Source organism: Sminthopsis crassicaudata, chromosome 3, assembly GCF_048593235.1.
Source record: "Sminthopsis crassicaudata isolate SCR6 chromosome 3, ASM4859323v1, whole genome shotgun sequence".
Classification (NCBI taxonomy): domain Eukaryota; kingdom Metazoa; phylum Chordata; class Mammalia; order Dasyuromorphia; family Dasyuridae; genus Sminthopsis; species Sminthopsis crassicaudata.
Genome location: NC_133619.1, coordinates 645,351,932 through 645,375,585, shown reverse-complemented (window position 1 = coordinate 645,375,585; position 23,654 = coordinate 645,351,932). Strand labels below are relative to the sequence as shown.

The 23,654-nt window shown below is 64.4% G+C and overlaps 2 protein-coding genes across 5 annotated transcripts; both read left to right on the top strand.

The window, feature by feature from the left end:
* The first annotated feature begins 43 nt into the window (after positions 1 to 43).
* Positions 44 to 5,308, top strand: SPIB (Spi-B transcription factor). Of its 3 annotated transcripts, XM_074307892.1 has the most exons (6): positions 47 to 1,014; positions 2,012 to 2,039; positions 2,207 to 2,279; positions 2,601 to 2,803; positions 3,231 to 3,375; positions 4,114 to 5,308. In XM_074307892.1, exons 1-6 carry the CDS (start codon positions 992 to 994, stop codon positions 4,407 to 4,409), a joined length of 768 nt encoding a protein of 255 aa, XP_074163993.1. In that variant the 5' UTR covers positions 47 to 991; the 3' UTR covers positions 4,410 to 5,308. The 3 variants fall into 3 exon arrangements, with proteins under 3 accessions (XP_074163994.1, XP_074163993.1, XP_074163992.1); XM_074307893.1 differs by lacking the exon at positions 2,601 to 2,803 and having other exon boundaries at positions 44 to 1,014; XM_074307891.1 differs by lacking the exon at positions 47 to 1,014 and having other exon boundaries at positions 1,037 to 2,039.
* Positions 5,309 to 6,103: 795 nt separating this feature from the next.
* MYBPC2 (myosin binding protein C2) lies at positions 6,104 to 23,105 on the top strand. 2 transcript variants are annotated; one of them, XM_074307850.1, is made up of 28 exons: positions 6,108 to 6,867; positions 7,910 to 7,993; positions 9,657 to 9,743; positions 9,983 to 10,131; positions 10,797 to 10,914; positions 11,000 to 11,048; positions 11,396 to 11,455; positions 11,693 to 11,883; positions 12,171 to 12,303; positions 13,119 to 13,243; positions 13,323 to 13,428; positions 13,559 to 13,731; positions 14,186 to 14,351; positions 14,856 to 14,962; positions 15,878 to 15,907; positions 16,121 to 16,260; positions 16,633 to 16,792; positions 16,868 to 16,972; positions 17,301 to 17,489; positions 17,572 to 17,706; positions 17,793 to 17,960; positions 19,004 to 19,092; positions 19,164 to 19,359; positions 19,602 to 19,741; positions 20,936 to 21,095; positions 21,509 to 21,645; positions 21,885 to 22,071; positions 22,956 to 23,105. In XM_074307850.1, exons 1-28 carry the CDS (start codon positions 6,849 to 6,851, stop codon positions 22,964 to 22,966), a joined length of 3,414 nt encoding a protein of 1,137 aa, XP_074163951.1. In that variant the 5' UTR covers positions 6,108 to 6,848; the 3' UTR covers positions 22,967 to 23,105. The 2 variants fall into 2 exon arrangements, with proteins under 2 accessions (XP_074163952.1, XP_074163951.1); XM_074307851.1 differs by lacking the exon at positions 22,956 to 23,105 and having other exon boundaries at positions 6,104 to 6,867; positions 21,854 to 21,990.
* The last annotated feature ends 549 nt before the right edge of the window (positions 23,106 to 23,654 follow it).

Sequence of the window (23,654 nt, the reverse complement as noted above, 5' to 3'; positions counted from 1 at the left end):
TTTGGGAGGGGTGGGGGAGGGTCCCGCCGGCCGCTGCCACCATAGCGCAGAGGAGTGAGTCCCCGGGAGCTGATGCAACTAGGATGGGGCAGCCTGGATACGGGTCTGGTGCAGGGATGCAGCAGCTGCCCGCTAGGGGCGGATGGTGGAGAAATCTCCAGGGGTAAGACCCTTTCGGGGCCCCTGGAAGTGCTGTGACCCCCCCAACTGGGGATGTGGGCCCCAGGAATTGAGCTCCACATACTCTGGCATTGGGTTGGGGGTGAGGGGTGGGGCTGGTGCCCCCACTTCCTCCCTCTGGAGCAGCCTTGCTGGCTTCCTCCTCTGCTGAGAGTGGGGAGAGGCTCTGGGGTCACAGACCCCCCCTGGAGGCAGACAGTGACTCCCCTGGGGCACGCCCATTTTACAGGTGGGGATACTGAGGCAGGTAGGCTCTGGGACACCCACGGTGTTCCCCCGCCTTACTGGTTTTGGGGGGGCCTCAGGCCACTCCCCCCCCAGTGATGCCCTGGCCAAGGAAAGCCCTTGGGGAGCTGGGAAGACTCGGTTGGGGGGTGGGGGTGGTGGGAGCCAAGATCCAGAGGATCCATGGGCCTTGTGGTCCTGGACAAGTCCCTCACCTGGAAAGCTAGGGGGGGGGTCTGCCCGCGGGGGCAGGGAGCCCCCTCCGCCCTCCTTGTCCCCTGGGGGCTTGGGCCCCAGGAGCCCTCCGGTTCGTTTTTGCCCCCGTCCTCGGGGCGCGGGTCTGACTAGAACTCAAGCCTGGCTCTCCCCTCACCCGAAATCTGCCTCAGGAACCCCAGAATGGAGGGGGCCGGGAGCCTGCGCTACCCTCCCAGCCCCCGTCACGTGACCCATTGAGCAATTCCCCCGTCGGCAGGCTCCCCCCGGAGGGGATTTTCGGTGAGGTCACCGGCCCCGCCCCTCCCGCCTATAAGGTGATGGGCAATGCCAGCCCGGAGCCAGTGCCAACCCCGAACCCTGCCCCGCCATGCTCACCCTGGAGGCTGCGCAGTAAGTGAGGACCCCGGGCCTGCGTCCCGCCCCCGCGCTGCCTCCCCCCGGTGCGCCCGGGCCGCCGGCCTCTGCCTGGTCCCTCCGGCGCTGCCGCTCCGCGCTCTGGCTCTGGCTCTCTCCTGTGTCTCCCCCTTCCCTCCCTCTCTTTCTCCCCTTCCCTCCTTCCCTCTTTTCCTTCTCTCTTTCCCTCCCTCTCTTTCTCCCCTTGCCTCCTTCCCTCTTTCTCTCTCTCTCTCCGCTTCCCTCCCTCCCCCTTTCCCTCCCTCTCTCCCCTTCCCTCCCTCTCTCTCTCTCTCCTTCCCTCCTTCCCTCTTTCCCTCTCTTTCTCTCTCCGCTTCCCTCCCTCCCCCTTTCCCTCCCTCCCTCTCTCTCTCCCCTTCCCTCCCTCTCTCTCTCTCTCCCCTTCCCTCCTTCCCTCTTTCCCTCTCTCTCTCTCCGCTTCCCTCCCTCCCTCCCCCCTTCCCTCCCTCTCTTTCTCCCCTTCCCTCCCTCTCCTGCTCTCCCCATCTCTTGCCCGGCTGTCCCCTGGATCTCCATTCGGCCCCGTTACTTTCCCCAGGCTGGGGCAGTTCCTCCCCCGCCCCCACACTTTCTCTCCCACTTTCACTAACCGGCCCCGCCCCCACCCCAGCCTGTGCCCATGCAAATCTCCCCCGGGATATTTCCGTGCAAGGCTCCCCCTGCCCCCCTTCCTGTTCGGGAGGCCCCGGGTGGGGGAGGGCAGGCCCGCCCCCCCCCCCAGTCTCCGTCCTCTCCAGGAGACAAACCGCAAGGCGGCAGTGCTGGGGGGAGGGGAGCGGGGACCCCGGGGCGGAGGGCGGGCGCGGGAACAAGGCCCTGGGGGAGTGAGGGGCCCGGGTCCGGCGGCCACGGGAGGGAGAGTGCGAATGGTGCGGGGCCCGCGCTCAGGAGGGAAAGTGAAGGGCGGGGGGAGAGGCCACGGAGGGACTAGAGCCCGCTGGGCGCCCCGTCCCACCGCTCGCTCTCTCCCCAGGTTGGAGGATTCCCAGTTCTCCTGCCAGGTAAGTTGATCTCGCACCCAGCGCTGCCCCGCCCCCCCCTCCCCCGCCAGCTTCCCGCTGTCTCCGCTCGGGGCTTCTCTCCGGCCCCCCCCCTCCCTCCGGGGAGCCCCTAAGGGGGGCGTCCTCGGGCCGTGGGCGCGCCCCCGACCCTCCGGTGCCCTCCTCAGTACTCAGATGGGGTCTTCTACGACCTGGACAGCAGCAAACCCCCGAGCTACCTGGAGCCCGAAGGCATGGTGGGTAAGTACGCCCGACCCCCTGCATCCTCGGGGGCCCGGCCCCTGGCCAAGCGGCTCATTCTACTCACTTCTTCCTATGGCCTTTCCTTTCCCCCTCCCCAGTTCTCCCTCTCCCCTGCCAGGCTCCGTGCCCCTCCCCAGCCCCCTCCCTCTGTGCGCCCCATTTGTTTCATCCCCTTCCCCCCCCCCCCCGCAGGGATCTGTGGATAGCCCGCTCCCTCCCCACGGATGCAAATGATGCGGGCGCGCCCCTCCCTCCCCCGTGCGCCCCTTTGTGCCCGGGCCGGTCTCCCGGCGCCCTGAGTCCTTCCTGCCTCCCCAGACTCCCTGTGGGGCTGGACAGAGCCCCCGACCGGCCTGGCCCCCCCGCCCGGCCTGGCCTACGAGCCCTTTGAGCCCTCGGCGCCCCCGCTGGGCCCGCTCCCCGGCGTCCCGCTCTCCTACCTGCCCCTGGGCTACGCCCCCGGGGGGCAGCCGCAGCCGGGCCCGGGGCTCAGCTACCCCGAGGAGGACTTCGGGGGGCAGGTGAGGGGCAAGGAGCGGGGGAGGGGCAGCGGGACATTCGGGGCCCGGAGACCCTCCTCGGGTCCCACCAAAGGGGGCGGGGGGGGGGTGGACATTCGGGCCGACACCCTCCTCGGGTCCCACCAAAGGGGGCGGGGGGGGGGCGGGACATTCGGGCCGACACCCTCCTCGGGTCCCACCAAAGGGGGCGGGGGGGGGTGGACATTCGGGCCGACACCCTCCTCGGGTCCCACCAAAGGGGGCGGGGGGGGTGGACATTCGGGCCGACACCCTCCTCGGGTCCCACCAAAGGGGGCGGGGGGGGGCGGCTCGAGGGGCTTCTCTGGCAGAGTGAGGGGAGAGGGAGCTTCCGGGCCAGGGGCTTGGAGAGGAGGGGGAGGGGAGCCGAGGCCCACCAGCTCTGTCCTGCTCCCCCCTGTGCTCCCAGGCGCAGGCCCCGTTCGCCCCCTTCCCCAGCCCGGGCGCGTCTGAGGATGAGGAGTTCCCGATGGAGAGCCCGGCCCTGGAGGTGTCCGACAGCGAGGCGGAAGAGGGCCTGGCGGCTGCCGGGGAAGGGAGGGGGGCCGATGCAGGTGAGGGGGAGCTGCACATGGGGGGAGGGGGGAGATGAGGAAGGAGGGGAGGGAGCAGATGCAGGTGAGGGAGGTCTGCACGTGGGGGGAGGGGGGAGAGAGGGCAGTGGGTGCAGGTCTGCTGGGAGGGGCTGACCTGGGAGCCCCTGGGCTGGGAAGAGGCCAGCCCTGAGTGTGGGGGGCATCACCCCCCCCCCCAGTCGGAGGGCCCCTAGGCCATCGGGCTCCTCCGGCAGACCCTCCCCCACTCTCATCCCGGGAACTTCCTGCACCAGCCTCAGTGGGTGTCTTTGCCCTTTGCCCCCTTGGCCCTGTTCTTCCCCGGGGAAGGAACCCCCCCCCACGACCGCTGCCTGGTGCAGCCCCACTTGCTGAGCAGCAGACAAAGCGGGGCCCTGGGGAGCCCCCAGTCAGGCCCCGCACCCAGCGCTGGGGCCTCAGGACCGTAGGGACCCTCCCGGTCTCTCCCCGACCAGGAAGTGGTCCCAGGGCGGGGGGAAGGCCCGGCGGAGTGGGAAGCAGAGCTGGAACTAGGGTGGGGACCCTCGACACTCAGCCCAGGCTGCTGAGCCGCAGGGGGGCTCGCCCTCAGCCTTTTCGGTTCTGCAGGGAACCCGCCTGGTGTCTATTAAGCAGGAGTAACTGGTTACGGCCCCCGAAGTCTCTGTGCCGGGCTGTGGGCCGGGCGGGGGGCTCTCCCGCAGGGCCCCCGTGCCAGCCACGCTGCCCTCCCCCCAGGTGCCCGGAAGAAGCTGCGCCTCTACCAGTTCCTGCTGGGGCTGCTGACGCGGGGGGACATGCGGGAGTGCGTGTGGTGGGTGGAGCCGGGCGCCGGCGTCTTCCAGTTCTCCTCCAAGCACAAGGAGGCCCTGGCCCGGCTCTGGGGCCAGCAGAAGGGCAACCGCAAGCGGATGACCTACCAGAAGCTGGCGCGCGCCCTGCGCAACTACGCCAAGACCGGGGAGATCCGCAAGGTCAAGAGGAAGCTCACCTACCAGTTCGACAGCACCCTGCTGAGCCCCCGGCGGGCGTGAGGGTGCCTGTGCCTCCCACTGGGGGAGCCCCCTGCTGCGGCCCGAGGATCCCTGCGCCCCGGGGGAGCCCCCTCCAAACCCTAAAAGGGCATCCCTGGCACCCACGGGGAGGGGAGACTGAAAGAACCCCCTTCCCATCCGGGCTGAGGGAGCCGGCACCGGTGTGCCCCTGCCCCCAATGGGCGAGTCCGGGGCGGGGGGGGGGGGCAGGACGACTCAGCCGATGAGCTCTGGGACCGTGGGGGGCCCCAAGGGCCCCTGCTCCAAGCGCCTCCCCCCTGAGCCACCCAGCCTGGGCTGGCCCCTCCTCGCCCCCTCCCCACCAGCGCTGAGGCCCCAGGCCCCGGGAAGTCGTGGGCACAGGGTCTGCCAAGACCTGAGACGAGATGTTGGACCGGAGGGCTGAGGGAGGCAACGGGGGGGGGGGGGAGGGGGCAAGGGGATACATGCTCCGGCGGACCCAGATTCGGGTCCTGGCTGCTCCAGCCCTGACCTCCCTCTTCAGCCAAGGGTGTCCCAGGCAGCCTCAGTTTCCCCTTGTGTAAAGGACTTCCAGTCTGCTGCTCCCAAGTCTCCCTGCGTGTGACCCTCTCTGCGCCTCAGTTTCTCCCTAAGGGAGTTTGGCTAGCTGGCATCTCTGCTTCTGACTGCCTTGGAGGCCCTAAGTTATTAGATGCTGGGGGGGGACTGCCTCTGAGGGCGAGGAGCACCCTCTGTGGGCGCTGGAGCACTCCCCAGCCCCAGGACCCCCCTCTCCTCCCTGGGCCGCCGAGGTACAGGCCCCCACCCTGTCCCGAGAGCCCCTATGGAGAAGGGGGGCTGGCAGCCCCGTGGGGGCTGGGGGCCACGTCTCAGCCCACACCTCGAGGAACGTTGCAAATAAAACACCATGAACACTCTCGAGCCTGAGCTGTCGCTTTGGGGAACGGCCTGGGCGAACCCCAACGCTCAGCGGGGACCGCACACCGGGGAAGGGGGGGGGCTCCCAGGGCACCGGTCCCTCGGCCCTGTCTGACCATGACCCGCCGGGCTTTCCCGGCCAGGACCCGGGCGCCACTGCCTTCTCTGCCTCACGTGACAGCCAGGGAAACTGAGGCTGGGTCTGCTGCACCCCTTGTCTCCAACACCATTCTTTCTCTGGCGGCCCCCGCCCCCGCCTGGGGTCTCTGGCCCGGAAATCTGAGCCCGCTGAGCTCCCGGGCCGGGGCTGCTTGTTCCTGGAGGTCGGGCCTCAGCCTTGGCCCTTGCTCTCTCACGTCTGGTTCTGGGCATCCCTCCTTCCTCTCGCTGGCCCTCCTGCCTGGTCTCTTCCTCTCTCCCCTCCCCTGTGTCTCCTCCTTCCCCTCCCCTTCCCCCTTCTTCCCTTCCCTCCTCCTCCCCTCTCCCTCCTCTCTTTCCCGTCCCTTTCCCACCCCTCCCCTTCCTCCTTCCTTCCCCTCTCCCCCCCTTCCCCCTCCCTTTCCCATGCTCCCCTCCCTCCTCTCCATCTCTAGCCCGTCTCTCTGTCTCCATCTCTCCCCATCCCTCTCCTGTTCTCCCCTTCCTCCCAGGCTCCTCTGCTTCCCTTCCCCGCTCCCCCATCCCCACCGGGAGAGAGTCTGACCAGAGACCGATGACGTCACGGAGCATTCCCCTTTGGATTGGCCAAACGCCGCTTCAGTGAAAGTTAAAAGGGACTTTTGCTTTGTTTTCTCCGCTTTCCCTGAGTTTTGTTTGGAGAGGGAGGCCACCTTGGGCGGGTCAGGCTCCAGCCCGGAAAGGGACCCAGGCGTCCTGGCTGGCAGGCCTCCCGCCCGCTTTCTCCGGGGCAGCTGGGCCGAGGACTGGACCTTGCTGAGGGGCGCCGGCCCCGGCGGGGGCCACGGCAGCCGGCCCGGGACAGAAGTGCCCGGTGGGCCGCCGGGGACGGCGGGCTCCCCTAGACCGAGGGCTCCCTGGCGCTGGCCCTCCGCACCCCCGCCCCCAGCCGGCCCGGAGCTCGGCTCCCGGGGTCCGATTTCTCTGAGGATCCCTGACCTGCGGAAAGCGCGGGGCTGGGCCCCCGGCCCCCTCCTCTCCTGCAGCACGGCCCGATGCCCTGACTCCCACCCCCTCGAGGCTCCTGGTCTCCCAGCCCCCCCCCCCCCGCAGCTCCCAAATAATAGGGACCCAGGCGTCCCCTTCCGGAGGCCTCCCCGAGCCCCAGGTGTCCGGACCCACAGAGCCCTCCCCCCTCTCCCCTCCCCTTGCCTCAGAAACCAGAGTCTTGTGGCCTCGGCCAGGAGCTGCCCCCCCCCCCAGCTGTTATTTCTCGCCCTTTAGAGAACGCCTGGGGAATTCGGAGGGGGGGGGAGCTGAGTCAGGCGTCTCCCGGGGCCTCCGGCCTCCTTAAAACCCTCCCCGGCCACCCACCCTGGGCCCTGCTGTCTCAGGAAGGCTCCCGGCCGGCCACAGACTAAGATGCCCGTGCCCAAACCAGGTGGGGGCCCCCAGCCCTCCCCCCCAAGCCCTTCCCGGAGGGGACGCAGGCAGGGTGGGGGGGATGGGGAGGGAGATGGCCAAGGGCAGAGAAAGGAAGTCTAAGATTAGGGGGGAGTGGGGACTGAGGAGTGGAAAGCCCCCCCCCCAGGATAAGAGGGTTGGGGAATGAGGAGGGGAAAAGGCCTCCTCAGGCTAGGATGGGGGTGGGGTGGGGAGGGAGATGGGCAAGGGCAGAGAAAGGAAGTCTAGGATTAGGGGGGGTGGGGACTGAGGAATAGAAAGGGCTCCCCCCCCCAGAATGGGGGGTGTGGGGGACAGAGGATTGGAAAAGGCCCCCTTGGGCTAAGATGGAGGGTTGGGGACAGAGGAAGGGAAAGCCCACCCCCCCCACCGGGGCTAAGACAGGGGAGGGCTCCTTGGGCAGAGGGATGGGTAGGTGGACTAGAACTGGAGAAGAAAGCCGGTTCTGGGGGGGAGGGGCTCCCATGCATAAGGAGCCCGAAGCTGGTATGGGGAGGGAGCCCCTGAGGAGGAGGGAAAGCACCCCATCAGGGACAGGGGGCCCCTCGCACTCCGAGGGACAAGGGGTCCCGGCGGGATGCTGGCAGCCAGTGCTTGGGTGGGTCCTGAGCGCTGGGTGCTGGGTGCTGAGCTCAGCACATGGGTGTCCAGTTACCTGACCCCAGATCAAGCTAATTATACCCAGGCCAGCCCAGCTGAAAAAGGTCAAGAGCAGTTGGCCTGGGCTTGGGGGAGGCGAGGAAGGAGCCGAGGCCTTATTTAGGGGGATCCTGCTGGCCCTGCCCTCCGTCCCTGGAGGATGGGAGAGGAAGTGAGGGGAAGCAGGTGTCTGGGGAGAGGGGGGAGGGGGGGGGGCGAAAACGCCTGATCGTGCACTTCTGGGTGCTGGGGGATAGCTGGAGGGAGGGGCTGGCTCCACTCAGCACCACTGGGGCCTTGAGGGCATGAGGCTTGGGGGACCAGGATGCCTGGGTTCCCTAATAACTTGTGACCCGTCCCCTCCTCCCTCCTCCCCCCAGCTGCCAAGAAGCCCGCTGCCAAAGCCAAGGATGTCTCCAAAGAGTCTGCCCCTGCCAAGGAGGCTCCGGCTACACCACCCAGTGGTGAGCACCCCCAGGGCTGGGCCTACCCTCCAGGTGTCTGCGGACCTCAGCTCCTTCTGTGCCCCCAACGACGTTTCCCTGGAACTGCCTCTCCTCTCTGTCCTAGATTTCCTCAGTCAACTACCCCTCCTTCCTCATCCTCCTTTTCCCAGACTCCCTCTGGCTCCCCTTCTGGTCCTGGAGCCTCTCAAATCTTTATCAGGGAAACCGTGTCTTCTGATCCTCCTTTCTTGGAACCCCCAAACTTTGGGGGATCCCCGTTCCTCATTTTTCTTCCTATTCCTGAACCCCCCAGGGCCATTGGGGACCAAGTTGTTAGTGGTAAGTGGGACTCCAGACTCCATCTCACCTGCAGGGGGACGGAGCCGGAGGTCTGTGCCCCTGACAAAGCCCAGCTTCTTTGTCTCAGAATGCCGGGGGGGCCCCGGAGGTCTGTCCAAGAGAGGCCCACTGGACACCAGTCACTGTCCGCCTTCCCACCCTCTGCGTTTGGAATCTATTCTAGCTGCTGCATCTAGGAAGTCCTTCCTCTCCCTTCCCTTCCTCTAACTCCTCTCCCTCTTCTTTTCCCCTCAATCCCCTCTTCTTTCCACTTCCCCTCCCCCAGTCTTTTCCCCTTCCCCTAATCCCCCAGGTTTCTAGTCTCTCCTCACCCCTTCCTCTGATCCTCCTCCTCCTCTAGTCCCCCTACACCTCTCCATTCCTCCTCCATCTCTAGCTGTCTCCCATGACGATCTGATACTTTGTAATAAGTTCTGCCCTAATTATTAGCAAAGTACTCCGTGATCCAAGGATTAAGGCATGAGGATCCAAGAGACCAATTCAGATTCCAAGTCAGGAAGAAGGGCTTCCTCAGAGTTAGAGATAACCACGGAAGGTAGTGAGCTCCCCGTCTCCAGAGGGTCTTCAGTATGTGCATCTGATACTCTCGCATTTGAGCTGTCCAGGGACAAAAGCCTCTTGGAGTCTGGACAGGGCCCTTTTTGTCTTTGTAGTCTCCCAGTCACCTTGTAGCGATTTTGTATCCTTTCCTCCACATCTGAATGTGAAACTGCTGCCTGGGTTACTTTGTATCTATCCAGAAACATTGTTGCAAGTGCTCTAGAGCTGTCCTGGGGCTTGTTGGCTGGTGGATGGAAACTGGGGTCGGAGAAGGCTGGGAGGAAAGGGGAAAATGACGCTCAGTGAAGGTCTGCCGGTCCACTCTCACTCGGTAGAGGAGGGAACCGAGGCAAGAGCGGATCCACTCTCTCCCCCTTCCTCTACAGAAGAAGAAACAGAGTGTCTGGAGAGACCCAGCCTTTTTCTGATTCAAATTCCGAGTCCTGGACTCTTCCCCAGATCCTTCCCTCTTAATGAATTCCGACTTGTCTGGACATAATTTGCTATGTTTGTTTGCATATTGTCCTCCCCCACCCCCAACCTACTAGTCAGCTCTTTGAGGACCAGTTTTTTGCATGGCGGCCCTCGGCTGACACAAAGGGGATGTTTAATGTTTACCGGCAGACTCACGGCCCATTGGGAAGGTGAGGGAGGGAGGTGTGGTGCTGAGCCCTCCCCCAGTTCTCAGGGACCTCAAAGAAAGCTTGCCCCCACTCCGGCCAGCCCCTGACTCAGACTAGGAGGCCCATTTATAACTGAACCCTCCTTCCCTTCTGAGCAGAGGCCCCCCCTGAGGACCAGTCACCCACGGCCGAGGAGCCCACGGGGATCTTCCTGAAGAAACCAGAGACTGTGTCTGTGGAGGCAGGTGAGGAGGCTGAGCTCTGAGGCGGGCCCGAGCTTGGATCCCAGAGAGATCCAGGGGCCTCAGAGAGCCACAGGCCAGCCGCCTGTATCCCCGGGGGAGGGGAGGTCCCTGGGGGAGCTTTCGAGATGGGGTCTCTGAGGAGGCCTGGGAGGCAGCAGGCTGGGCCCCTCCCCGCCAGGATGCGCCCCTCGAGGGGTGAAGACGTTAGACCCCTGATGGTTCGCTTAACCCCGGCCCAGGGAAGGACGTGGTGATCATTGCCAAGGTGAATGGCAAGGAGCTCCCTGGGAAGCCCGTCATCAAATGGTTCAAAGGGAAGTGGCTGGAACTGGGCAGCAAGAGCGGGGCCCGATTCAGCTTCAAGGAGACCCATGATGCACAGAGCAATGTAAGGCTGGGGGGGCTGGGAGGGGCTGGGCAGCACAAGTGATGGAGATGGGGGGTAGGAGGCCCGTCCAATGCCAGCCCAGCCCTGGCTCTGCCCCCTACTTGCTGTGTGATCTTGGCCACGTGTCTGAGCCTGCCTTTTCCCATGGCACTGGGTTGGCCAATGGGCAAACCCACAGGACGGGCTCTAGGGGAAATAAATCGCTTGATCTCCCTGGGCTGCTCCCATCCTCAGTGTAAAAATAAAACAAAAAGAAGGGCTCCCAGGTGTCCCTGGGCGAGCCTGGGGGCCACTGAATGAGGGGGCAACTTTGCCGGGAGGGGGGCGGCAGCTGCCCCTTCACTGCCTCCTGGCAGTCTTGGCTCTGCCTGGGCACCGTGAAGGGGGGCTGTGACCTTTCCTCCTCCTGCGGCTCTCACTTGGGACTGTGTGGCAGCCTCCCAGAAAGCCCTGGGGCACAGTCTACCTTGGAGACCGTTAGTCCAAGTGACCCTGGGCCAGTCACCTCCCATGTCAGTGCTGGAGGTCACGCTCTCACAGAGAAGGTGCCAGGCTCCCAGTCCTGCCCCCCCCCACCAGGGTTGGAAGCTCCCGGGGGCAGGGGCCCAGTGGGGCTGGGAGAGAAAACGGGCCCTAGGGGGGATGCTGAGCTCCGCCCCTCCCAGGTGTACACGGTGGAGCTGCAGATTGGAAAGGTGGTGGTGGGGGACCGAGGCGACTACCGCTGCGAGGTCAAGGCCAAGGACGCCTGCGACAGCTGCAGCTTCAACATCGACGTGGAAGGTGCCGAGTCCTGCGTGAGGGGCGCTAGGAGCTTGGGGGAGGGGCAAGGGAGGCCCCACTCATTGCTCTTCCCTCCTCTCCTCAGTCCCCAGCCAAGAAGGCGGAGACAACATCCTGGAAAGCTTCAAGCGCTCGTGAGTGATGGCCCCCACTCCCACCGCCCCAGTCCCTCCTGCGCCTCCACTCGTCCTGCCCCAGGGGGCGAGGGCCGGCCTGTCAGAGAGGGAGGAAGCCCCACGAGGGGGGAACCCCAGAGCTAGGGCCTGCGGGGGTGCTGGGCCTGCAGGGGTGCTGGGACACGGGGACCTACAGGAGCCAAGCCTGGAATTCCCATCAGGCCTCAGACACTCAGCAGCTATGTGGCCCTGGCAAGGCTCCTCTGTAAAATGGGTATAATCACAGCCATTCTCTCCCTCCCTCCGGGGACTACTGAGGGTAAAAGGAGGCGACAAAACCTTTAACAGTCTGCCTCCCTTGGCAGAGGCGAAGGCAAACCTGAAGATGCCGGGGAGCTGGACTTCAGCGGACTTTTAAAGAAGAGGTGAGCCCCCCACGGGCCCCTGCTCCTGTCCTTCTGGCCCCAGTCTGCCTGCCCAGGGCTGGGATGGCAGTGACCCCCTCCCCTCAGTGCTGGGAAGCTCATCTGCCAGCCCTTGGCCTGGTCCTCCCCTCCCCTCTCTCCCCTCCCCTCTCTCCTGCCTCTTCCCCACTTTCCCCTCCCCCCTCTCCTCCCCCCCTCCACAAGCTGCCCCTGAGCCTCTGAGCCTCCCGGCCGCAGGGAAGTGGTGGAAGAGAAGAAGAAGAAGAAGGACGAAGATGACCTGGGCCTGCCCCCCGAGATCTGGGAGCTGCTCAAGGGGGCCAAGAAGAGCGAGTATGAGAGGATCGCCTTCCAGTACGGCATCACGGACCTGAGAGGGATGCTCAAGCGCCTCAAGAAGGCCAAGGTTGAGGTTAAGAAGAGCGCAGGTCAGAGCTCGGGCATGGCCCGGGAGGGGGGAAACGGCTGGGGAGGGGGAGAGCTAGGAGGGGAAAACAGCTGGGGAGGGGAGAGCTGGGAGGGGGAGAGCTGGGAGGAGGAAACGGCTGGGGAGGGAGAAGAGCTGCGGGGGGGGGGGGGAACAGCTGGGGAGGGGAGAGCTGGGAGGGGAAACGACTGGGGAGGGAGAAGAGCTGGGAGGGGGAAACAGCTGGGGAGCACAAGGGGCAGGCTGCTCCCTGACCTCCTCCTCCTGAGTCCCTCCTTGGCCCAACAGCATTCACAAAGAAGCTGGACCCGGCTTACCAGGTGGACAAGGGGAACAAGATTAAGCTGGTGGTGGAGATCAGTGACCCCGACCTGCCCCTCAAGTGGTACAAGAATGGCCAGGAGATCAAGCCCAGCAGCAAGTGGGTATAGGGGGCATGGAGCGGGGTCCTAGCTGGGAGGGCCCCGACCATAGGGAAGGCCAGAGTTCACAGAGGGCCCATAGCAGAGGATTTAGCAGGACCTCTCACCTGGGAGGTGGGGAGGGGCCACCAGGTGATGGGGCTCTTGTCCCACCAGGATGGCCTTTGGGCTCTGGAGGCGGGGCTTGGAGCGGGGATGGGACTTTAGCTATAGGGGCGGGGATTTTACCCTGGAGGCGGGGCCTGGGCCCGGGGGTGGGGATTCAGCTCTGTAGGCAGAACCTGGGGGATGGGGTGGGGATTTAACCCTGGAGGTGAGGCCTGGGGCCCAGGGGCGGGGATTTAACCCTGGAGGCGGGACCTGGGGGGGTTAGCTCTGGAGGCGGGACCTGGGCCAGGGGCGGGGATTTAACCCTGGAGGCGGGGCCTGGGAGGTTAGCTCTGGAGGTGGGACCTGGGCCAGGGGCGGGGATTTAACCATGGAGGCGGGGCCTGGGGGGTTAGCTCTGGAGGCGGGACCTGGGCCAGGGGCGGGGATTTAACCCTGGAGGCGGGACCTGGGGGGGTTAGCTCTGGAGGCGGGACCTGGGCCCGGGGGGTGGGGGGGGGTGGGGATTTAACCCTGGAGGCGAGACCTGGGCCAAGGGCGGGGATTTACCCCTGGAGGCGGGACCTGGGGGGGGTAGCTCTGGAGGCGGGACCTGGGCCAGGGGCGGGGCTTTAGCCTTGGAGGCGGGACCTGGATTTTAGCTCTGGAGGCGGGGACTGGGCGGGGCCCACCAGGGCCCGCCCTCAGCCTCCCGCGGCCGGACCAGGTACGTGTTTGAGAATGTGGGCAAGAAGAGGATCCTCACCATCAACAAGTGCACGCTGGCCGACGACGCGGCGTACGAAGTGGCCGTCAAGGAAGAGAAGTGTTTCACGGAGCTCTTCGTCAAAGGTGGGGCCTTCGGTAGGCTGGGGGGGGCTGAGGGGCTCGGGGAGCGCCCCCCACCTCCCCCCACTGACTGTCCCTGCAGAGCCCCCCGTCCTCATCGTCACCCCCCTGGAGGACCAGCAGGTGTTTGTGGGCGACCGCGTGGAGATGATGGTGGAAGTGTCGGAGGAGGGAGCCCAGCTCATGTGGCAAGTGTCCCCAGCCTTGGCCCCGCCCCAGTGCCCCGGGGACCCCCCTGTGCTCCCTCCGTCCCGCGGGGCCCCGACACCCTCCCCGGGAGCCCCAGCCGCGCGGCCCTGAGCCCCCGCCCCCTCCCAGGATGAAGGACGACGTGGAGATGACCCGGGAGGACTCCTACAAGGCCCGCTACCGCTTCAAGAAAGACGGCAAGAAGCACCTGCTGATCTTCACCGAGGTCACCCAGGAGGACAGCGGCCGCTACAAGGTCATGACCAATGGTGGCCAGTGTGAGGCGGAGCTTATCGTGGAGGGTAAGGGGGGGGGCCAGCGAGTGAGGGGCGACCGGGAGGGAGCCGGAGGAGCAGCCACCATCCTCCAAGGGGCCAGGGGACTGGGGTTCCCAAGTCCTCTCCAGTCAGCTGAGTTAACCTTGAGCATTTATGAAGCACCCACTGTATACGGGACTATGCGCTCACTTCTGGAGCAGACACACTTTTCACAGGCCAGTAGGAGGATTCTGTTTTAGGCCATGCACATTTATGAAGCACCTGCTGTGTATCTGGCTGTGGATATGTGTATATGTGCTTGCTTGTGAGGGAGTCAGACTTTCCCTTAGCAGATCTCTGCTCCCAGGGAGTGCGTCCTTTAGTAGGAGCCTTCCACTCAATTCAGAAAGCATTTATTAAGCACCTAAGGTGTGCGGATGGCACCGGGCCCCCTGGGGCTCAAGGAGCTCGGAGCCGGATGCGCCCTCCCTCCCTGCAGAGAAGCAGCTGGAGGTCCTCCAGGACATCGCGGACCTGACGGTGAAGGCTTCGGACCAGGCCGTGTTCAAGTGCGAGGTTTCTGACGAGAAGGTGACCGGCAAGTGGTACAAGAACGGCGTGGAAGTGCGGCCCAGCAAGAGGATCACCATCAGCCACACGGGCCGGTGAGAGGCTGGGCCGGGCCCACTCCCACACAGCCCTGCCTGTGGGCCAGAGCCCCCCCCCCCCCCAGGGCCCATAGCACCAGGGAGGCTGATTGGGACCCCCGTGCGGGTGCCTGGCGTGACCGTGACCCCATGCTCTCCTCTGAGACTTCCCAGGCGCTGGGCCGGGCAGGAAGGGCTTCCCAACGGCAGTCAGCAGAGGGGTCAGGCCTGGCTTTGGCCTCCTGCCTCCTCTGCACAGCGGCAGGGCGCCAGGTTACTTGCAAATCTCTTCATTTGCATAAACCCCGCAGAATACTGTCGTATAAAGGTGCCCCCCATAAGGAAGCCAGAACCTGTGGTCAGCATGGAGGGGGAGGGAGTGGGGGGGAGGGCCATGGAGGGAGCCCTCCCGGGCCTCTCTGCTGGGTCCGCTCCCCTCCCTGGCCTCTCCCGCCCTCTCCCACTCCCTCCTCCTCCCCAGCCCCACTTCCTGGGATCCACCATCCCCCATCCCCCCTCCAGGATCCACAAGCTGGTCATCAATGACGTCCGGCCCGAGGACGAGGGGGATTACACGTTCGTGCCCGATGGCTTTGCCCTGACCTTGTCGGCCAAGCTCAACTTCCTGGGTGAGGCTGGCCCCGCCCCTCGCCCGCTCTGTGGCGGAACCTCAGGGGGAAGGACTCCCATGGAATCCCCCCATTTAGAGTCTGTTGCCTGGTGTACAGCAGGGGCTTAATAAATGCTTGTCCTTAGGAAGGAGTGAGAAAGGGCTGCCCACAGCACCAAGAACACTTTTAATTAGGGTTGGGGGGGAGAGTTGGATTGGAGGAGAGGGTCCTCGGACAGCGCCCTCCCCCTGGTGGCAGCCTGGAACTCCTGGAACGGAGTGCGTTTCTAGGGGGTCTCGCCTGGTGCCCCCCAAATGCTGAGCTCTGGGGCGAGGCGCTGAGGACCCCGGTCTGGCCTGTCCTCCCTGTGGGATCCCCCCCCAAATGGGATTGAGGAATTGAAGAGCTTCGCCCGGAGGTGGGCCGGGGACTCTGGGATGACAGGCTCCTGCCAGGGATGGAGCAGGCAAGTCAGCAAGCGCTGCCTGAACACCTACTGTGTGCCGGGACGCTGCCGTGCTGGGGACGCTGAGCGCGTACTGGCCGAGGCTTTAAATCGGAAAGGGGCGACAGAGTCCCCAGCGGCTCCTGCGGCCTGGGCACATTTCTCTGTGTTTTGCTAACTTTTCAATGCAGGCGGCTTCCTCCTGATGGTATGATTATTCAATGGGGTTGCCAGAAGGCGCGGGGCTGGCGGCTGGGGCGTCCGCGCCCACTTGAAAGCTTGGGGGTGACAAACGATTGTCCGAGTCTCGGTTTTCCGGGGACCCCGGGACCGGGCGCCTGCCCCGGCCCTTCATGGCTTCCAGAGCAGCCGGCGGAGGCCCCGATTCCCCATCTTGTCCCTGCCCGGCTCCTGCCCTCCTTCACCACACTGGGAGGCCCTCAGAGAAAGCCCACTTCTAATAGCTTCCTCTCTTTCTCTCCTCCCAGAGATCAAGATCGATTACGTGCCCAAACAAGGTGAGCAGCCCCCGAAGGGAAGGAAGGCCACCGCTCAGAGGCCTGGGGTTCCCATGACAGGGGGGGCTGGGATTCTGGGGCTCCCAGCAGGAGGTGCTCAGACTCGGCCCCTGGGGGGACTCGGGGCCCACATTTCCCCTCCCAGCCTCAGGCAGGCTGCCTTGGGCTTCCTGGATTTGGGGGCCGAACTCTGTCTCCCTCCTGTGCTCCCAGAGCCCCCCAAGATCCACTTGGACTGCTCGGGGAACATGGCGGAAAATGTCATCGTGGTGGTGGCCGGGAACAAGCTGCGGCTGGACGTGGCCATCACGGGAGAGCCCCCTCCCACAGTCACCTGGCTGAAGGGGGACCAGGTGGGGGCAGCTCCCTCCCTGCTCCGCCCCGCCCTTGCTCTGGAAGGGGGGTGCCACGAGCTTTCCTCACCTTGGGCCTCTATCTATTTAGAAAAAGGGGGAGGAAGGGGGCCGGACCCCCGGGAAGCTCCGATGCTCCTGCCCCTCCCTCTTTCTGGCTGCTGGCTCGGCAGGGGCAGGGAGGGGGCCCGGAAGCTGGGGCTGGGGGCTTCCACTTAAGGCCAGGGCAAAGGGGTCGGGTCCTTGCGGACGATTCCTCTGCGGAGTAAAAGCCGAGGTTTGTGCAGGTCCCCGGCGAGGGAGCCCTGGCCGGACCGAGGACAGTGGGGGCGGCTGGGCTCAGGGCACAGGCTCCCCGTCCCCCTCCCCCAGGTGTTCGCGGAAGCCGAGGGCCGCGTCCACGTGGAGCAGCGGCCGGACAACAGCAGCTTTGTGATAGAGGGGGCCGAGCGGGCCGACGAGGCCCGGTACACCATCAAGGTCACCAACCCCGCGGGCGAGGACACGGCCTCCATCTTCGTCAAGGTCGTGGGTGAGTGGCTCCCGGGACGGGGCTGGGGGGGCGGGCTTTGGGCTCCATAGGATTGACCCTCCTCCCCTCCCCCAGACGTGCCAGACCCGCCTGAGGCTGTGCGGATCACATCAGTGGGGGAGGACTGGGCCATCTTGGTCTGGGAGCCCCCCAAGTATGATGGTGGCCAGCCTGTGACCGGTGAGTTACTCGGGGCTCAGGTGCAAACCCTGACCCAGCTCCCTGGTCCCGCCCAATGTCCCAGTGACCCCTGGCTTGACTTCTGTTTCCCCTGTAGCCCCCACTTCTGGGGGCAGCCCCCCCACCCGGTCTTCAGGACCCCTCTCCCTCTGTGGCTCCCACACCTGGGAGCGGCCCCTCTGCTCGGTCCTTCGGGCCCAACTTCTGCTCCCTCTGTGGCCCCCACTCCACGCCCCCCCATCCGGTCCTCAGGGCCCCTCTCCCCCTGCGTCCCCCCTCCACACCCCCGCCCAGCCCCATGCTCTCTGCTCCTCGGCTTTGGCCGCAGGCTACCTCATTGAGAGGAAGAAGAAGGGCTCGCAGCGCTGGATGAAGCTCAACTTTGAGGTCTTCACGGAGACCACGTACGAGTCGACCAAGATGATCGAGGGCGTGCTCTATGAGATGCGCGTCTTCGCCGTCAACGGCATCGGCGTCTCTCAGCCCAGCATGAACAGCAAGCCCTTCATGCCCATCGGTAAGGGGCCGGCCTGCCTCGGTCTCCCCATTTTGTGCTCGGGGAGCCCCTCCCTGGTGACACCCCTCTCTGCTCCCCGCAGCCCCCACCAGCGAGCCGCTGCACCTGACGGTGGAGGACGTCACCGACACCACGACCACCCTCAAGTGGCGGCCCCCGGACAGGATTGGGGCCGGCGGCATCGACGGCTACATCGTGGAGTACTGCTTGGAGGACTGTGAGTGACTCTACCTGTGCTCAGCCCCCCCCCCGGGTCCGGCTGGGAGGGTCGCACCGCCTGAAACCCGCCTCTCTCCCCCATAGCCGAAGACTGGGTGGCCGCCAACACGGAGCCTGTCGAGCGCTGCGGCTTCACGGTCAAGGACTTGCCCACAGGGGCCAGGATCCTCTTCCGCGTAGTCGGGGTCAACATCGCCGGCCGCAGCGAGCCGGCCACCCTCGTCCAGCCCGTCACCATCCGGGAGATCGTCCGTGAGTGAGCCCTGTCCTCTCCCTGACAGAGAGCAGCCACCCTGAGGTCGGGGGTCAAGAGGGGATCCAGAGGGGCCATCCAAGAGGTGGGATCAAGAGGGGTCGTCCAAGAGGTGGGATTCAGAGGGGCCATCCAGAAGGGGAGAATCCAGAGAGGTCATCCAAGAGGTGGAATCCAGAGGGGTCATTCAAGGGGGAGGATCCAGATTGGGGATCCAGAGGGACTATCCAGAGGGGGGTCCAATAGGTGGGATCCAGAGGGGGGTTCAGAAAGGTCATCCAGAGGGGGGGTTCAGCCATCCAGGGAAGGGGATCCAGAGGGACTATCCAGAGGGGGGTCCAAGAGGAGGATCCAGAGGGGTCATCCAGAGGGGGGATCCAGAGGAGTCATCCAGAGGAGGAACCAGAGGTGGGATCCAGGGAGAGGAGCCAGAAGGGCCATCCAAAGGTGGGATCCAGAGTGATCGTCCAAGAGGTAGGATCCAGAGGAGTCATCCAATAGGTGGGATCCAGAGGGGTCGTCCAAGAGGTGGGATCCAGAGGGGTCGTCCAATAGGTGGGATCCAGAGGGGTCATCCAAGAGGTGGGATCCAGAGGCGTGGGATCCAGAGGGGTCGTCCAAGAAATGGGATCCAGAAGGGTCATTCAAGAGGTGGGATCCAGAGGGGTCCATGTAGCCCCTTAGACTTCCTCGATTGGTCTCCTAAGTCAGGTCTTGCTTATTTTGGGCTAAGACCACTATCTCCTGGTCATTCCAGGATGACCGTGGTTGCCTGTGGATGACCACTGATTTCTTGTGATCCTCTCTGGATGACCTCCGACTTCTCATTGTAGCCCCTGGATGACTGCTGACTTCTTGTGGTCACCTCTCAGCAGATGAGACTGGCCAGCCGGTCTTGACCTCCCACTGATAATGGCCACCATGAGCCAAAGCCAACCTCCTGAGCCTCCACTGACTACAGTCCCCACCCTCCATGAGTGAGCCCCTGCTTCTTTGGACCCTGAACTCTGACCCCTTTCCCACCCCTCTTCTCTCCCTCCAGAACAGCCTAAGATCCGGCTCCCCAGGCACCTCCGGCAAACGTACATTCGCAGGGTGGGTGAGCAGCTCAACCTGGTCATTCCTTTCCAGGTATGAAGCGCTAGGGCTGGGGGGGGCGGGGCAGAAGCCAGAGTGTCCCCTCACCTCTCCCTCGTCCCCAGGGGAAGCCACGACCCCAGGTCACCTGGACAAAGGGTGGGGCGCCCCTGGACACGTCTCGTGTCAACATCCGGACGAGCGACTTCGATACCGTGTTCTTCGTACGCCAGGCGGCTCGCTCAGACTCTGGGGAGTACGAACTTAGTGTGCAGATAGAGAACATGAAAGACACGGCCATCATCCGGATCCGAGTTGTGGGTGCGAGACAGGAGGAGCGCGGGGGAGGGAGGAGCTGAGCTGGGGAGGAGGCCAGAGGGAGGAAGGCTTATAATGTGTGTGTGTGTGTGGGGGGGGGATGAGCTAGCTCAGCATGGAGGGCAGGGGGTAGGAATGAGAGGAAGGTAAAGAAGATGGAAGACCACCAGAGGGGGGGTGGGGGGGAGGAGGCAGAGGCTTCCTGAGGAGGGGGGAGCAGCGTCTGAGCCCCTGGCCTTCTGCAGAGAAGGCGGGGCCGGCAGAGAACGTGATGGTGAAGGAGGTGTGGGGCACGAACGCCCTGGTGGAGTGGCAGCCGCCCAAGGACAACGGCAACAGTGAGGTCACCGGCTACTTCATCCAGAAGGCGGACAAGAAGACGATGGTGAGGGAGGGTCGGGCCCCCCAGACTCCCTTGCCCACCCCCCTCTCTTGGCCACTCCCTAGCCCCTCCCTCTCCTGACCACCTACCCTAGCCCCTCCCTCTCCTGGCCACGCCCAGCCCCTCCACTCTTCCGGCCACTCCCTAGCCCCTCCCTCTCTGGCCTCTCCCTAGCCCTTCCCTCTCTTGGCCACTCCCTAGCCCCCTCCCTCTCCCGGCCGTTCCCTGGCCCCTCCATCTCCTGGCCACTCCCTAGTCCCCCTCCTGGCCACTTCCTAGCCCCTCATCCCTCTCCTGGCCACTCCCTAGCCCCTCCCTCTCCTGACCACCTACCCTAGCCCCTCCCTCTCTAGCCACTCCCAGCCCCTCCTTCTCCCGGCCACTCCCTAGCAGCTACCTCCCTCTCTTGGCCACTCCTTAGTCCCTCCCTCTCTGGCCAGACTCTCAGCCCCTCCTTCTCCCGGCCACTCCCTAGCCCCTCCCTCTCCTGACCACCTACCCTAGCCCCTTCCTCTCTGGCCTCTCCCTAGCCCCTCCTTCTCCCGGCCACTCCCTAGCAGCTACCTCCCTCTCTTGGCCACTCCTTAGTCCCTCCCTCTCTGGCCAGACTCTCAGCCCCTCCTTCTCCCGGCCACTCCCTAGCCCCTCCCTCTCTGGCCACTCCCAGCCCCTCCCTCTCTGGCCACTCCCAGCCCCTCCTTCTCCCGGCCACTCCCTAGCAGCTACCTCCCTCTCTTGGCCACTCCTTAGTCCCTCCTTCTCTGGCCAGACTCTCAGCCCCTCCTTCTCCCGGCCACTCCCTAGTCCCCCTCCTGGCCACTCCCTAGCCCCCTCCCTCTCCCGGCCGTTCCCTGGCCCCTCCCTCTCCTGGCCACTCCCTAGTCCCCCTCCTGGCCACTTCCTAGCCCCTCATCCCTCTCCTGGCCACTCCCTAGTCCCTCCGACTCTCCTGACCACCTACCCTAGCCCCTCCCTCTCTGGCCACTCCCACCCCTCCTTCTCCCGGCCACTCCCTAGCAGCTACCTCCCTCTCTTGGCCACTCCTTAGTCCCTCCCTCTCGGCCACTCCCTCTCCCGGCCCCTCTCTGGCCACTCCCAGCCCCTCCTCCTCCCGGCCACTCCCTAGCCCCTCCCTCTCTGGCCACTCCCAGCCCCTCCCTCTCTGCCCCCTCCCTAATGCTCCCGCCTTTCCCCCAGGAGTGGTTCACTGTGTATGAGCACAGCAGGCCCACCAGGTGCACAGTCTCGGACCTCATCATCGGGAACGAATACTACTTCCGCGTGTTCAGCGAGAACATCTGCGGGTTCAGCGACTCCCCGGGAGTGTCCAAGAACACGGCCAAGATCCTCAAAGCAGGTGCTGTGTGCCCTGGGCCCAGCCCCGCGGGGCTCCCAGGGGCGAGGAGGGTGCGAGGGTCCCCGCAGGCTTGCCCGCCCTTTCCCCTTCTCAGGAGGACCTCCCGGCTGGAGGTGCGGTCGCCCCATGTGACCGACGGGCAAAGGGACCCAGAGAGGGGGCGCCCTGCTCGTGGCCCCAGGGGAGACCTTCCCAGGGGGTCCGCCCCAGAGCTTTCTGGTCCAGAGCTACTTGTCCCTCCCGCTACCAGGAGGGCTTGGGAGCAGACGAGCCTTTATTCGCGATCTTTGCAGCTGGGGGGCGGGGAGGGGGGGCAGCCCCGGTCCAGCTATCTCTCAGTCCAGTCCTGGCAGGGGGTGGGGGAGGGGGGCAGGAATGGCCAGGGGCTGAGCCGCTCATCCCATCCTCCTTAGGGATCACCTTGAAACCTCTGGAGTTTCAGGAGCACGACTTCCGCTCGGCCCCCAAGTTCTTGACCCCCCTGCTGGACCGCGTGGTGGTGGCAGGCTACACGGCTGCCCTCTACTGTGCTGTGCGGGGGTACCCCAAGGTAGGCCGAGGCCCCGGGAACCAGGGAGGAGCTGGAGCAGGGCCTGGGGAGGGGAGGGTTCCACCCAAGGAGTCCGGGAGCCAGGACCGTATGCTTGCTGAGCTACTTACTGCCAGGGCCCAGTCCCCCCCCCCCTGCTGGGGCCTCAGTTTCCCCCATTTTCGAGGGGGGGTACGAGCTTCCAGGCTACGGCCAGCTCCTGCTCCAGCGGTCCGTGGCCGCGCTCCGTCTCACTGCAGCCAAAGGTGGTCTGGATGAAGAACAAAATGGAGATTCATGAGGACCCCAAGTTCATCATGACCAACCAGCAGGGCATCCTGACGCTCAGCATCCGGCGGCCAAGCCCCTTCGACGGTGGCACCTACTCCTGCCGGGCGGTCAACGAGCTGGGCGAGGCTCTGGCCGAGTGCAAGCTGGAGGTCCGAGGTGAGGCGGGGTGGGGGCCGGGGGCGGCCAGGGGGCCCGGAGGCCGGGGGTCTGCACGCCAATCCCAGCCCTGAGTGCCAGCAGCACCTTGACCCTGTAGACCTGTCACGTCCTGCTAAGGGGGAAAGCCGAGCTGGATGACCACCTTGGAGGCTTTCCCTCCTTTTTGAAAAGTAACTGGGGGGCACCATGGGGCCTGGAGCACTTAAGTGAGCCCAGGTATGGCACTTAACCATGGCCTGCCTCGGTTTCCTCATCTGTAAAAGGGAGATGAGTAGCATCCATGGCTTGGGGTTGTACATCTAATGAGATGATTGCAGACTGCTTGGAGCCAGAGCTGCGGGCCACACTTGGCGACCACCATGCGGGGCCTATGGGGCTGCGAGGACTTCGGCACGGGTTTCTCTGCCACATACGCTCTCCACAGAGTTGGGGCGCCTGGCTATAAGCCGGATATCCTCTCTCCGCCTTGAACTAAATGGCTTCAAAGGCCCCTGCTTGACCTTGGACAGAGTACTTTTGAGCCAGTCCCGGGATGGATAGACACAGAGAGGGACCCTAGCCAGGAACCCACCAGGCCGAGGCGGGCAGTTGTAACCAGCCCCCCCTCCCCGAGACAGGTGGCTCAGGCCGGGGCCACACTGGTGGCTTCTGGGAGGGAACTGCCCCTATTTATAAATTTATAAATGAGGAAACAGACCCAGAGAGGACCAGAATCCAAGTTCTCTGCCACCAATCCGTGGCATCCCACCTCAAATGAGACAGGAACAGTAAATCTGGGGCTGAAGGGAGGGACCTGTCATTCCTCTCTATCTGGGACTGTTTCAACATCTGGAAAATGGAGACAGCCTTGCTCATACCATTTCCCTTCCTCTCCTCTCCAGTGCCGCAATAATCCTTCCTGAGGGCGGCCAACACTCTTCCTACTTCACCCCAGCTTTGTTGAAAACCTGAAGAACCTGACTCTGGACCCTCCTTCCTGGGGACACCTGTCCCTTCTCTCATTTATGCTCAAACATGAGATTTGGACAATGCTTGTGGCTCCTCTTTTCAATGTCTGCCTATGTGAATGGATGGATGAAAGAATGAATGGAGAGAGGGAGGAAGGAAAAAGGGAAGAAGGGAGGGAAGGAGGAGGGGGGAAAGGATGGGAAGAAGGAAGGAAAGGAAGAGGAAGAAAAAAAGGGAGGGAGGGAAGAAGGAAGGAAAGGAAAAGGGAAGAAAAATGAAGCAAAGGAAAGAGAAAGGGAGGAGGGAAAGGATGAGAGGACAGAAGGGAGTAAGGAAGGAAAGTTAAGAGGAAAGGGATGGAGGAAAAGAAGAAGGGAGGAAGGAAAGAAAGAGGGAAGATAGGAAGGAAAGGGGGTAAGGAAAAAGAAAAGGGAGAAGAGTGTGGAAGGAAGGAGGGAAGAAGAAAGATGTGAGGAAGAAAAGGAGGGAGGAAGGAAGGAAAGAGGGAAGGGAGGAAGGGAAGAGAGAAGGGAGGGGAAGAAGAAAGGTGGCAGGAAGGAGGAAAGGAAGGAAGCAGGAAATTTTTGAAGGAAAGAGGGAAGACAGGAAGGAAAGGAAGGAGGGAGGGAGAA